We start from the raw sequence: 13,574 nt of genomic DNA, 5'->3' as shown, positions 1-13,574 counted from the left end.
GTGATAACCAGAGAAATGGCACACGATGGTCACGGATCCAGACAGCCATCCGTTTAGAAATGAAATGGTCGTTCAGCCTGTCGATGGCGGCTTTGGAGCGCGGCGCGCCCCACAGTCGCTGGGGGCCGTCCTTAAAGCGACAGTAACACTCCTTAGTCTCTACCAAGCCCGTAACATTTTCACCGAAAGCCAGATAAATTTTTCTAATGGTTTCCAGCTGCCAGTCTCTAACATTTTCTGAAAAAATTCTGATGGAAAAAAAGCCCAAATCATTCCGCCATTTCCTGACAATGAAAATCCGACGAGGGGCTGGGCCACTCCTCACTCAAATCCTGCTCACAGGTGAATGACGCAACCGACAGGCGTGGAAAAACTCACGCATGCGCATGAGGGTTCAAGCTTGTCTGACGCAGTCACACGTGATTCAAATCCATATGGTTTTTGAAAAAATAATAAGGTCGGATACTTTTCTAATAGACCTCGTATTTGTTGAATACCAACACTGTAATTACTGTTAATTTTTAATGACTGAAATGGTCAATGCTGACAGGCCAGTATGCAGAAATTTATCCTAGAATACTAAAAGAAAATACCTGGTACATATTTTAGTTTTTAGAGAGAATTGTTTGATTTTATAATTATATTAGCACTACTAGAGTTTGCTGGTGACCTGCGATAGGCTGAAGTCCTGTCCATGATGTACCCTGCCTCACGAACTATGACTACTGGAATAGGCTCCATTACTTGCTAATAAACGTTTTCTTTATTTTTATTTCCTTTATTTTCAGTCAACATACTCATACAATAACTGAAAATAAATGAATGAATAGATAAAATCAAACAAAAAAGGAAAATACTGAAAAAAATACATGTAGCTGAACAAAAAAAACTATCTAGCTTTTAAATGCCCGAACCCATTTTTACTGTGTCAATATTAAAAAACAAAACATTTCTATCAAACTAAAGACAGTAAAATGAAAACAGTCATAATGAATCACCGGTACTGGTACTCTTCAATTTATTTTACCATTTTGAATACTTTAGTGAACCATTATAAGAAAAGAAAAAAAAATAGAACATCTTTTTCCACATATGTGTTTTGAAAAAGGGGAGTCATCTTTAAGCGGGTCCTCTTATATTCCGATCAATATAATACTACATAATCACATTTCTGGTGTTTCCTTCCCACTTTTTTTGTATTATTCTACTGTGTGCATATTATTATTAGTAGTAGTAGTAGTATTGTTGTTTTAATTGTTTATTTATTTTACATATATTGAAATATTCCATAGTCTTCTAAAGAAATGGTGAGAAAACAGATAACAAATGAGTGACATGGATTTATGATATTTCTAAAAAAAATTGACTCTTAAGCTGTTTTTCAGTGGAGCTTTTGTCTTCAGCAGTATCACTAAATTGATTAAATTTCAACTAAATGTGCACACATTGTTGACACTCCCACCGTATGAGACATCGCTCTTCGTTGACTCCATCAGGTTGAGGTAATGACTCTTTTATCAACATTCATGTATTCACTCATGCCTTCTGTCTTTTATTATTTTTCCAGTGTAAACATTCACCCTCGGCAGCTGTAGACGGCTCCAATCTAATAACAGTCTACGCCAAACTGGAACCTCATCCCAGCTGCTGACTGAACCAACACTCAGGGGATTTTTTTAAACTAGGGACAAATACACCCACACTCTTTCCATGGATATGAGCAGCTGTGCAGGATGTCTTCAGATACCAAACAGGATAAACTCCATATATTTCCACAACAGTGAGAGGAATGTGTGTTACAGGATGGACTGTTTCTACTGATGACAGAAGGTGTGGCTTCTGCGTTCTACAAAGAAGGCAGCGTTCAAGTATCTCAGGAGCTCAGATCTGTGTCGTGTTCTTGCAGTTGTAACCATAGTTTTGATGTGTTAATTTAATTTTTTTTTTTTTTTTTTTTTTTTTTTTTTTTTTTTACTTTTGTGATTTTCTTCCAGACTTCGTTTATTGCTCCGGTTGGTTTTGTCAGTGTGTAGTGCTCTGTTGCTTCAAACAGGTTGCGCAATGTTCATGACTAATTTACGAAATAAATGCATGCCAGACGTTTTGAACATTTAAAATTTTTCTTTGCGCATTGGCACGCAGCCGCGCACAGTTTGCGCAGTTTGAAACGGTGGGCGGTGTGTTTACTCACAGTGTGCAGATGAAATTTGTGCAAGTGTCCAGGTACCTTAAGTGGTCATATACCATTTCAACAGATTAGTATTGGTTATCAGGTGTCTTGTAGGCAGTTTTAGCTAAAATACCCTTTAAAGACTAGGTGCATCTTGTTGTCTGTGCTTATATCACACGAAATACAGTACAGTGGTGGTCAGAATTACTGGCAAGTGGCAACCCTATATTTTATGTACACCTTTTAAAATATGGTCAGAAATAATTGCAAACAAAGCAATTTTGTTTAATCAAAATATTTTTACAAATGTCTAGAGATAGTTGGCAACAAGAACAACAAAAAAATGTGTTAAGTAAAACAAAAATCTTGACATAAAATGTATCCTGGACCCTTTGATGAATTTACAGTAACTCATCACTTTTACAGCCAGTTTCCTTTAGACAAGTCTGTGGATGGATACATGAATATTTCCAAGTCAATGAATAAGTCTTTGACATCATTTACCTGAGTCTTTAATAAATATAAACAGTAGGGTAGCCACAAAGACACCCAACACAACTCTGAAGATGTGTTAGGCTTCTGTGGCTGTGCCTGGAGTAATTGTGCAACTTTTGTCTGTTGCACCACTGCTCACAGCCTCATCATGATGTGGAGCAGAGAAGGTATTTCATACAACAAAACAGATCATATCTACACTTCCATCTCTCATGTACGTTCTGGCAAACTAGCTGAAGTTTCATATCATCTTTTCAAGATGTGCCACTCCACCATGAAGCTGTATAACTGGTGATGGAACAGTTAAAAGATACACTGTGCACAGTCTCTACAATCACAGCCACAGACCTCTAAAGACTTCTACAGAGTTGTTTTGGGTGTCTTTGTGGCTTTTCTCACTCATATCCTTCTTGAGAAGTGCCTCCTCCAGACAGATTTACCATAGTGTTTGTATTTTTTAAAGTTTGATGGAAATGATGTCCAAGACATATTCAGTGACTTAGAAATGTTCATGTAGCCATCCCCTGACTTGTCTGAAGAAAACTGGCTATAAAGGTGATGAGTTACTGTAAATTCATCAAAGGGTGTCAATAACCGTGTCCAGCATACACTTTATTTCAGGATTTTTTTTGTTTCACTTTATGAAAACATTTTGTTTTGTTATTGTTGCCAAATAACATTGGATATTTTTTAAAAATATTTTTGATTGAATAAAATTGCTTTGTTTGCATTTATTTCTGACCATATTTTAAAAGGTGTACTGTACATAAAATATAGGGGAGCCAGTCATTCTCAACTATTTGTGGTCAAGTTATAGCGATTAGCTTAACATATGCACCTGTTTGTTTTGTCATTTCCCATAACATAATATGTGCATGCAAGCAAAATCATTGGAAGCGTTCTGGTTTGTGTTTTTACCTATGAGGATTCATATTTTCAGCGCTAATAGTTCAGCTTCTTCAGGAATGTGCAGGACAACTTGTCGGCAGCTGGTGAATGTAACTAAAGTAAGTGGGTTGATTACAAATGGAGATCCACACATTTCTCTTGTGTTAACGTTTCAAACTGTCTTTGTAAACACCAGTTAGTCCAGAAAATGTCAACAACCAATTACTTCCAAAGCCAAAGTTAAAATGTCACCAAAAGTGCCTTTTGGCTCTTAACTGTAATTGAGTGCAGTCAACTGAGATCCTTTGTATGAGTTGCTTCAAACGGTAACAAGAGAACTCAGCCAGGTTAAGAACTCGGCCCGGGTTCGGGGTAGGGTTAGAGTCAAGGGTAGGAGTGGGGTTACCTCCAGGGCCCAGTTTACACCTGGGGCCAACAAACTCCATCTGTGCAGCTTTTTTACCCCCACTAGTTTTGTTTGTAAAGTCACAGGCATTATAAATTTGCGATGATGGCCTCCTAAGAAAAACAAACAAACAACCTACGGCTCCTACTATAAAGGCGTTCTTGAGCAAAGTCCTAAATTTTCAGGAACAGGATGCAGATGATAAAGGTCACATTGTCAGAGGTATACGCATATGCAAATGTTCAATGCAAATGTATTTTAGACAGGAATTTTCCATTTCAGGTCCTCCTGACTCAATCTGATGACATTCATCACAAACCATATTCTTGACTGTGTATTTTTTATTTTACATGATTACTAAAACAGCATCCATGTTGTTGTTTTTTTCCTTTGGAAAAGCCCATAAATGCAGGAGAGAGACTCCCCATGGATGGGACACCAGCCCAACATAGATGACTTCCCCAGGCCAGTACAGCTGGGTGGACTGGGACAATACAGAATTACTTGTCCAAGGACGCAGACATGTAGCGTGATCAGTAATTGATTCCCTGTCTACAAATTGGTACTCCAAATCCTTATCCCACTGAACTGGCAGATGCTCTGTCCAGTCGGCTAAAACCCGGGTTCTGGCCTGAGTGGCCAGGGTATCCTTTGGCTGTCAGGGGAGTGAGGCCCATTGACTACTGTTGTGCAGTGACTCCTGCTGTCCTCTGCCACACTGACACACATACTATGTACAGTAGGTGGGTTCTTGAACTGCTCTGGCAAGATCAGCCAAATGTAAATCATGGTGGTCAAGGTCATTGGGAACAAAGGTCAGATTTCCACTAGGCAATGACAACAAGGTTTCCAGTCCTTATTTATGCTGTAAATCCTCCCTAACTGCCTTAACCAATTCGTGCACAAGGGGACTACTGCCTAGTGAATAGAAAATCAGTTGGACAAGCGGAAAAGTTAAAGTAATCATTTGAGCTTTTTCCTCAAAGTGTTGAGCTGCTTGAACCCTTTGTGTGGCTTACATTCATCTTATTCCTGGGGAATGGAAAAGGGAAATATAATCTCAAATATGTTCAACATTCTGTTGAATTTTCTCCAGCTTTTACCATTTGCAAGTACAGAGAGTGATCGCACAGTGCACAGGGATGTTTCTGTTGTAGTTTCATATTACCTTAGGGACAAGACACACCTTTGTCTTTATTTGGGATTTCATGTCAGGACATGCTGGCTTGTATTATTGGAAGTTAGTTTGCAGAAGGGGCGGCACTCCCACAAACCTCAGACAGGAAAAACATGTCAATCAAGCACGTTAGTACTCAAACCAGCTTATACCTTTACAAGTACTACGTAGAGTCTTGCATTTCACACAAAAAGCAGAAATTAGTCCCGAACCTTCATAAACAACAGTTTTGTTGTAGTATTATTGTCTGATTACGATTTTTCCCTGAATTTGGACAAATGCCTCCCTCAGATGACTTTTAATTTTGTTTTTGTCAACTTCAGCCTTTCACTTTTATTAATTATATTATAATGTGAATTACCTTACTAATTATTTTCTGTTGGGTGTTTCTCAGAATAACTGAGTTTAGACTGCTGTCTAATAAAGTGGACAGAACACAATGCTTTGCTGGTGTCTCTGCTACATTATCAGTGAAGTGGAGTGTTTACTGGGATTTGACTTTAGTCCATATTGGTTCCTGTCTTTCCACCTGGGTGGCTTGTATCCAAGACTTGGATGGATGCGGTGACCTGAGACAAAGGTGCATGCTCCCTGAAGTCTAAAACCAACCTTACTATGCTGTAGGCACAATCAGCAGATTGGAAAGACACATGCTCCCTCTAGAGGATTCTTGACTGCATTTCAGTAGACCAGTAAAAATTATTATTGTTGTAAGTTACATTTTTTTTTATTATTATTATTTGATTTGATTGATAGCCTCCAGAAGAATGAAAAGCATAATCACATATCCTCCGCTTCCTCTGTGGTTTGGTTTGGTGGTATAATGTTAATCCTAAAATCCCAGGATAGTTAGCAATGATGAAGGACTGGACTCTGTCTAGTTTGTTTGTTTTTGCTGCTGTTTAGACCAGTATCTCCTTAACAGGTGAAGGTAAGTACAAACAGATCCAAGCATTTTATGGATGTAATTCTTTAGGTTATCCACAAAATATCCAATATTATAAAATGGGAATATAAAATATGGCAGCCAAATCTATAGTGACCTGACCTTGATCAGCATGGCTCCAGGGATAGTGCCAATGACGTCATCAACGCAAATAACACCATAGACTTTTATTTAGATATACTTTTATGACTGTTTGTTGTGATGATGAAAGGTATTTTTATTACATGATTTATGGTGAAGCCGAAGGTAAATTTCCACATTATGGACAATAAATATCGTATGTGAACTATCGAGGTTCGAATTGCATTGTTCAATGATCTTTATTTTTTCCTTGATGTTTGTGACTGAAAGACTGTTTAAGATTTATATTTTACGTAGTTGTTTATTTATTTGTTGCCTGTTGTCAGATTGGTTGACTGACTGAGTTTATTTAGCAAAATAATGTAGCTACACAAAAAAAGTGAAAACAGTTTGAACATTTACACGATTGAGGACTACATTCCTCGGCGTTTATATTTGTATTTGACATGTCTGATTTTTTAACCAATAAATCATAGAGAACTGCCAGTAAACGTTTAAGGTATCACATTTGCAGACATTTTCCCGGTGTGGTCTTCACTTTGCGACTGTCATTTTCTCCCAATTTTATTTTATTTTATTTTTATTTTTTTCATCTTGGTTTAATTCAGCTATAAATTTTGGAAATTTGGTGCAACCTGTGGCGATTTTACGACAACGGAATTATTTGTTCTCAAAGTACAGCGTTGAAGTTAATGTCCAATGTTTTGTTGCAGGTGTTACGGATGATGATGTGACCTGTATAACTTGAGATTTCCAGCCGGAAGTGGCCGTGGTTGCTAAGCGCGACCACGGCTGTTGACAGAGAACGTCGACCTTTTGTTGTCCGCTGCACCAAATTGAAGAAAAGAAAACAGAAAATGTAAGTTTAAAGTGCAGACTTTCAGCTACATTTTTAGGATGTTCTATTAATTAGGTCTTAGTAAGTTCATTCCTAGCAAGAATTGGTTCCCTCTGTTGGTATGTTCACAAAATAACATAATGTGGTTTACAGTGTTATAAGGATCTGAGGCGGGTAATGAATTTGACAAATTACCTTACCGCCTACATAGATCCTTGTCATTTGATTGGTGGTTTATATGACATGTGACATGGATAATTGTCCCATTTCTCATTGTGTTCCATTTACTGTGCAATTTTGGTTCCATTTAGCATGCAAATTTGCTTCCATACGTTTTGTACCATTGCACGCCGCTGCTCATCTTAAAAAACAAACGTGGGGTTTGTTTTGGTGATAGATGATGATTTGACCAAGCTTATTGACAGTGCTAATTCTTCTAACACACACACACACACAAAAACAAATCCATTATGCCGTAATCAATGTGGAAGCATTTGCACTATTCGTTGGGACGTCTTTAGCTGAAATAGAAACGCTGTCTGTTGAAGAGCTCAACAAATTTCTGTTGTGATTTTTCACTGGACTGAGGAAAGCAGACAGTAGTCTGTACAGTGTACACAAAGAAGTCAATGCAAGGCATCAGCTACGGACTACATCATCAAGATTGTTTTTGAACTGTCTGACCATTTTTGCAAGTTGACAGAACAATTTGGGATTAGATTGGATTGCTATTTTGTTTATAAATTAATAAAATATTAATAATAATAAAATAATATAATAATAATAATAATAAAATATTTCATTTGTGCCATGGAAAGAATTTGGTAAAAGATGGAATGTTCCATTTTACGAGGCGCAACAAATATCTATCCATAGGTTTTCCTTTGAACACGGCATGACAAGCTGAGACACACATAAATGAATCATCTCACCCAATTCCATGTTTTACCCAACATATACTCAACAAAAATATAAACGCAACACTTTTGGTTTTGCTCCCATTTTGTATGAGATGAACTCAAAGATCTAAAACTTTTTCCACATATACAATATCACCATTTCTCTCAAATACTGTGCACAAACCAGTCTAAATCTGTGATAGTGAGCACTTCTCCTTTGCTGAGATAATCCATCCCACCTCACAGGTGTGCCATATCAAGATGCTGATTAGACACCATGATTAGTGCACAGGTGTGCCTTAGACTGCCCACAATAAAAGGCCACTCTGAAAGGTGCAGTTTTATCACACAGCACAATGCCACAGATGTCGCAAGATTTGAGGGAGCGTGCAGTTGGCATGCTGACAGCAGGAATGTCAACCAGAACTGTTGCTCGTGTATTGAATGTTCATTTCTCTACCATAAGCCGTCTCCAAAGGCGTTTCAGAGAATTTGGCAGTACATCCAACCAGCCTCACAACCGCAGACCACGTGTAACCACACCAGCCCAGGACCTCCACATCCAGCATGTTCACCTCCAAGATCGTCTGAGACCAGCCACTCGGACAGCTGCTGGAACAATCGGTTTGCATAACCAAAGAATTTCTGCACAAACTGTCAGAAACTGTCTCAGGGAAGCTCATCTGCATGCTCGTCGTCCTCATCGGGGTCTCGACCTGACTCCAGTTCGTCGTCGTAACCGATTTGAGTGGGCAAATGCTCACATTCGCTGCTGTTTGGCACTTTGGAGAGGTGTTCTCTTCACGGATGATGCGAAGGAGATGTGTTGCACTGCATGAGGCAAATGGTGGTCACACCAGATACTGACTGGTATCCCCCCCCAATAAAACAAAACTGCACCTTTCAGAGTGGCCTTTTATTGTGGGCAGTCTAAGGCACACCTGTGCACTAATCATGGTGTCTAATCAGCATCTTGATATGGCACACCTGTGAGGTGGGATGGATTATCTCAGCAAAGGAGAAGTGCTCACTATCACAGATTTAGACTGGTTTGTGCACAGTATTTGAGGGAAATGGTGATATTGTGTATGTGGAAAAAGTTTTAGATCGTTGAGTTAATCTCATACAAAATGGGAGCAAAACCAAAAGTGTTGCGTTTATATTTTTGTTGAGTATATAATTAACATGCACATTGCATTACTGCCAACCACTTTCCATATCTTGGAACTGGAATGATAAGTTGAAAATATATTTTTCTTACCTATGGTGCCACTGCATTTGGTCTTTCTGCTTTGCCAATAAAAATTAACTCGATAAAATGCCCCTTTGGCCCCTTGGTTCTTGGATAACTCACTCAGCTATGGTCTACACATTGTGAATAACTGGTTTTGTTCAAGAAGTAAATTGTTAACAGTTTGTCTGAAATGTGATGACTACACTTTTGACCGCTTTTCTTCCTCTCCTGCTTTACCTTCAGTGTTTTGTCTGTGTGATTCATGCATGTCTTCCCCTAAATACCCTGTGATGAGCAAGTCTGTACAAAGCAGGGAAAATGACTCCGAAGGTAAAGTCAATAACACACTGCAAGTCTCTATAAATTGGTATAAATTGAAAAAAAAAATTGAAGTTACTGGTTACTTCAATTTTTTTAAACTATGTACTCAAACATAAGTTGCAGGGGTGGTGGCCAAGTGGTTAATGCACTTGGTTTCAGTGCCGAGGTTCCGGGTTCAAATCCCACCCCTGCCACATTTCTCCATGTAATGTGGAGTTGCGTCAGGAAGGGCATCCGGCGTAAAACCTGTGCCGATTCAACGTGCAGATCCACCTTGGATTTGCTGTGGCGACCCCAAGTGCAAACAAGGGAGCAGCCGAAGGGGCTTACTTACTCAAACATAAGTTATTAGAACATACATATTTATCTTTTGAGTGCAGCTAATTTAAAATTACTGAATAACTCATTTTTTTCATTGTTTCAACTTAAAGTATTAAAGATAATGTAATTTAATTTTAAGTACAAGAAAGATAATGTTCAAATGATACTACTTCAGAACTGCAGTTTAAACTCAAACATTTTTAATGGCGTTAGTGTTGGGAAAGTGTAAGTACACGGACCCACAACAGGGGGCGCAAATGAACGGACAATGGAATAGGTCAAATAACACACTTTACTGTTGTGAATATGCACAACAAGGACAACAGATTACAATAAAGGACAAAGTCAAATTCACAGAGGTGTCGTGTGGGCAGGCTCGAAGATAGGAGACGCCTCTTCAAAGTAGAACCGGAACCACACGGTTTCCTCCGCCACCAGACCCCGGGAATACTGGAGCCGCCAAGTCCCGAACTCCCAGGTGGCCACTGCCTCCGCGTGTCGGACCTGGTACTGCTGGCGAGGAATAAAGAACAGTTAAAGGAGGGCGCGTTCGCACCCAGGAATCCGAACGGCAGGTAAGCTACCTCCACCTCTCGTTGGGAAGTTCTCTCAGAGAAATGCACAAAGTCACAAAGATCACTGTCAAACAGTTAGCTGAGTACGTTACCTTCTCGGTAGAAACGATATCTCGGCAAAGAGGTGGAGACGTCGTCCTGCTGTTATACTCCTGCCGATCAGATGATTGGTAACAGCTGTTGCAGGTGATGCGTGACAGCTGTCACCCTGGCTGCTCCTGTGAGGCGGCTGCGCCCTCTGGTGCCTGGAGCCCGCACTCCAGACAGGGCTCCCTCTGGTGGTGGGCCAGCAGTACCTCCTCTTCTGGCGGCCCACACAACAGTTAGGAGTTGAACACATTGAGGTTTAATGACTTTTTCAAGAACAATTTGACATATAGTAGTACTTGGATTGATCCACCAACTTTCCATTGTCAGAGTCACAAACTTTGCCATCTGCGCAACTGTATATAGTACACTGAATTTTCTTCCAATAAAATAGTATAACAATAATGTATAGCTGTTATGAACTGTGTGTCTCATTACCCTAATTAATCCATAGATAAACCATCAGCAAGCAAACCCATGTAGACAACAATCTAGTTATATATTGGTCAGTTATATAGTTATATATCTTCAGTAAAGTCTATATTTAAATGGCAGTAAATCTAACTTAAAGATTATATTTTTCATACTGTCCCAGAGGAACTGGAGGGGACTGATGAATCACAGAGCAACTCCCAGGCAAAACCTCCAGTCCCCACTAAAGACACACAGGTAAGAAGACAAACTAAACAAGCAAATTTTACAATTAGAGATATTAAAAACATTAAGTCAAATATGACATAGACTTTGGTTCCAGTTTTCTGCTTTTTGAAGTGGAATAAAAATAGTATTGCTCGTTAAAAGACCAGCATTGAATGAGTCCCTGTTACTGAAACAAGCTTCAAGCTTTATTGACTATCCCTAACCCCAACCCATATGAGTAATAATTGACCAGATACAGTGGTATGTAAACGTTTGGGCACCCTGATGATTTCCATGATTTTCCTTTACAAATCATTGGTTGTTTGGATCAGAAATTTCAGTTAAATATATCATATATCAGACAAACACAGTGATATTTGAGAAGTGAAATTAAGTTTATTGCATTTACAGAAAGTGTGCAATAATTCTTTAAACAAAATTAGGCAGGTGCATAAATTTGGGCACCCCAACAGAAAAAAATATATCAATATGTAGTACATCCTCCTTTTGCCAAAATAACAGCATCTAAATGCTTCCTATAGCTTCCAGTGAGAGTCTGGATTCTGGTTGAAGGTATTTTGGACCATTCTTCTTTACAAAACATCTCAGGGTTGTTGATTTCCGAGCATGGACAGCCCGCTTAAAATCACACCACAGATTTTCAATAATATACAGGTCTGGGGACTGAGAAGCCCATTCCAGAACGTTGTACTTGTTCCTTTGCACGAATGCCTTAATAGATTTTGAGCAGTGTTTAGGGTCGTTGTCTTGTTGAAAGATCCTGCCCGGCGCAACTTCAACTTTGTCACTGATTCTTGAACATTGTTCTCAAAAATCTGATGATATTGACTGGAATCCATATAACCCTCAGCTTTAACAAGATTCCCAGTACCTGCACTGGCCACACAGCCACACAGGATGATGGAAGCACCTCAAAATTTTACTGTAGGTTTCAGCCATGCATACCACCCTTTTTTATGTCCAGATAACTCAATTTTAGTCAAACTCAATAACTCAATCAGTCCACAGCACCTTATTCCAAAATGAATGTGACTTGTCCAAATGTGCTTTAGCATACCTCAAGTGACTCTGTTTGTGGCATGTATGCAGAAAAGGCTTCCTCTGCATTACTCTCTCATCCAGCATCTCCTTGTGCAAAGTGCACTGTATAGTTGAACGATGCACAGAGACACTATCTGCAGCAAGATCATGTTGTAGGTCTTTGGAGCAGGTCTGTGGGTTGACTATGACTATTCTCATCATCCTTCACTTCGGCTTATCTGAGATTTTTTTTGGCCTGCCACTTCAGGCCTTAACTAGTACTGTGCCTCTGGTCTTCCATTTCCTCACTATGTTCCTCACAGTGGAAACTGACAGCTGAAATCTCTGAGATAGTTTTTTGTATCCTTCCCCTAAACCATGATTTTGAACAGTCTTTGTTTTCAGGTCATTTGAGAGTTGTTTAGAGGGTCCCAATTTGCCACTCATTAGAAAAGATGCAAAGAGGGGAAACATTTGTAAATGGCCACCTTAAATACCCTTTCTCATGATTGGATTCAACTGTGTAAGGAGGTCAAGGATCAGTGAGCTTACCAAACCCATTTTGTGTTCCAATAATTAGTGCTAAATGTATTAAAATCAATAAAATGACAAGGGTCCCCAAATGTATGCACCTACCTAATTTTGTTTAAATAATTATTGCACACTTTCTGTAAATACTAGAAGCTTCATTTCACTTCTCAAATATCAGTGTCTGTTATATATTTAACTGAAATTTCTGATTCAGACAACCAATGATTTATAAAGGAAAATCATGAAAATTATAAGGGGTCCCCAAACTTTTGTATACAACTGTAATGCATATGGATCGTGCAGTTGCCATGCCAATTCTCTCTTTGGTATCAGTGCCATACTGGTTGATTTTTATTTATTTTTTAAGTGTTAAAAAATTTATTTGGTTTTACTTTTTCAGTGAGGTTTGTGTAAATATTTTCTATTAATATGCTATATAATATATAAGGTAGTCAAAAGGTTTTTAGCCAATCACTTTGATGGTTGATGGAATAATCACCCACTATTTTTTGATTTTTTTGATCCAGATGTAGATTATCTTCAGTTAAATAAATTGAATTGAATTCTTTTCTTATATTTGTATAGCATCCTCTGCCTTTTTTCATTGTTTGTTTGTTGACATCTCACACACTGATTTCAATGAAACCTCTCAGTCATACATGCTATGTTAAGACAGAAAGTTAATGCTTGAAATTTCATGTGGTAATGTCTTACCATGAAGTATGAATTCAGATGGTGTGGTGTTAATAAAGTTGTTATATTGTGAAGACTAAAAAGAATAATATTAATCTTGTTAATCCCTAGATAAAATTCAAAGATCGGTCAGCTTTGGCACAGGTATGTCCTCCATGTGTAGTTTTTTTATGGGCCAAGAAATCTGATTTATAACAATTTTTTAAATAATTACACACAGATGGGTGTTGAT

At 38.6% G+C, this 13,574-nt stretch overlaps 1 protein-coding gene across 4 annotated transcripts in view; it reads left to right on the top strand.

Moving 5' to 3' along the window:
• Positions 1 to 13,574, top strand: part of LOC117526042 (dynein heavy chain 6, axonemal-like) — a 39,947-nt gene that overhangs the window by 11,708 nt on the left and 14,665 nt on the right. For 3 of the 4 annotated variants that reach the window (XM_034188030.1, XM_034188028.1, XM_034188029.1), the window contains exons 5-8: positions 1,568 to 7,022; positions 9,378 to 9,464; positions 11,034 to 11,107; positions 13,454 to 13,486. In XM_034188030.1, coding sequence (XP_034043921.1) covers positions 9,401 to 9,464; positions 11,034 to 11,107; positions 13,454 to 13,486 — 171 coding nt within the window. In that variant the 5' untranslated portion in view covers positions 1,568 to 7,022; positions 9,378 to 9,400. Of the gene's footprint in view, positions 1 to 1,567; positions 7,023 to 9,377; positions 9,465 to 10,292; positions 10,352 to 11,033; positions 11,108 to 13,453; positions 13,487 to 13,574 lie in introns of those variants that run through there. The other variant, XM_034188031.1, reaches the window with a different exon arrangement.

This window comes from Thalassophryne amazonica, chromosome 15, assembly GCF_902500255.1.
Source record: "Thalassophryne amazonica chromosome 15, fThaAma1.1, whole genome shotgun sequence".
Taxonomy (NCBI): domain Eukaryota; kingdom Metazoa; phylum Chordata; class Actinopteri; order Batrachoidiformes; family Batrachoididae; genus Thalassophryne; species Thalassophryne amazonica.
Note: the sequence above shows the minus strand (reverse complement) of the source record. Positions and strands in the feature narration are given on the sequence as shown.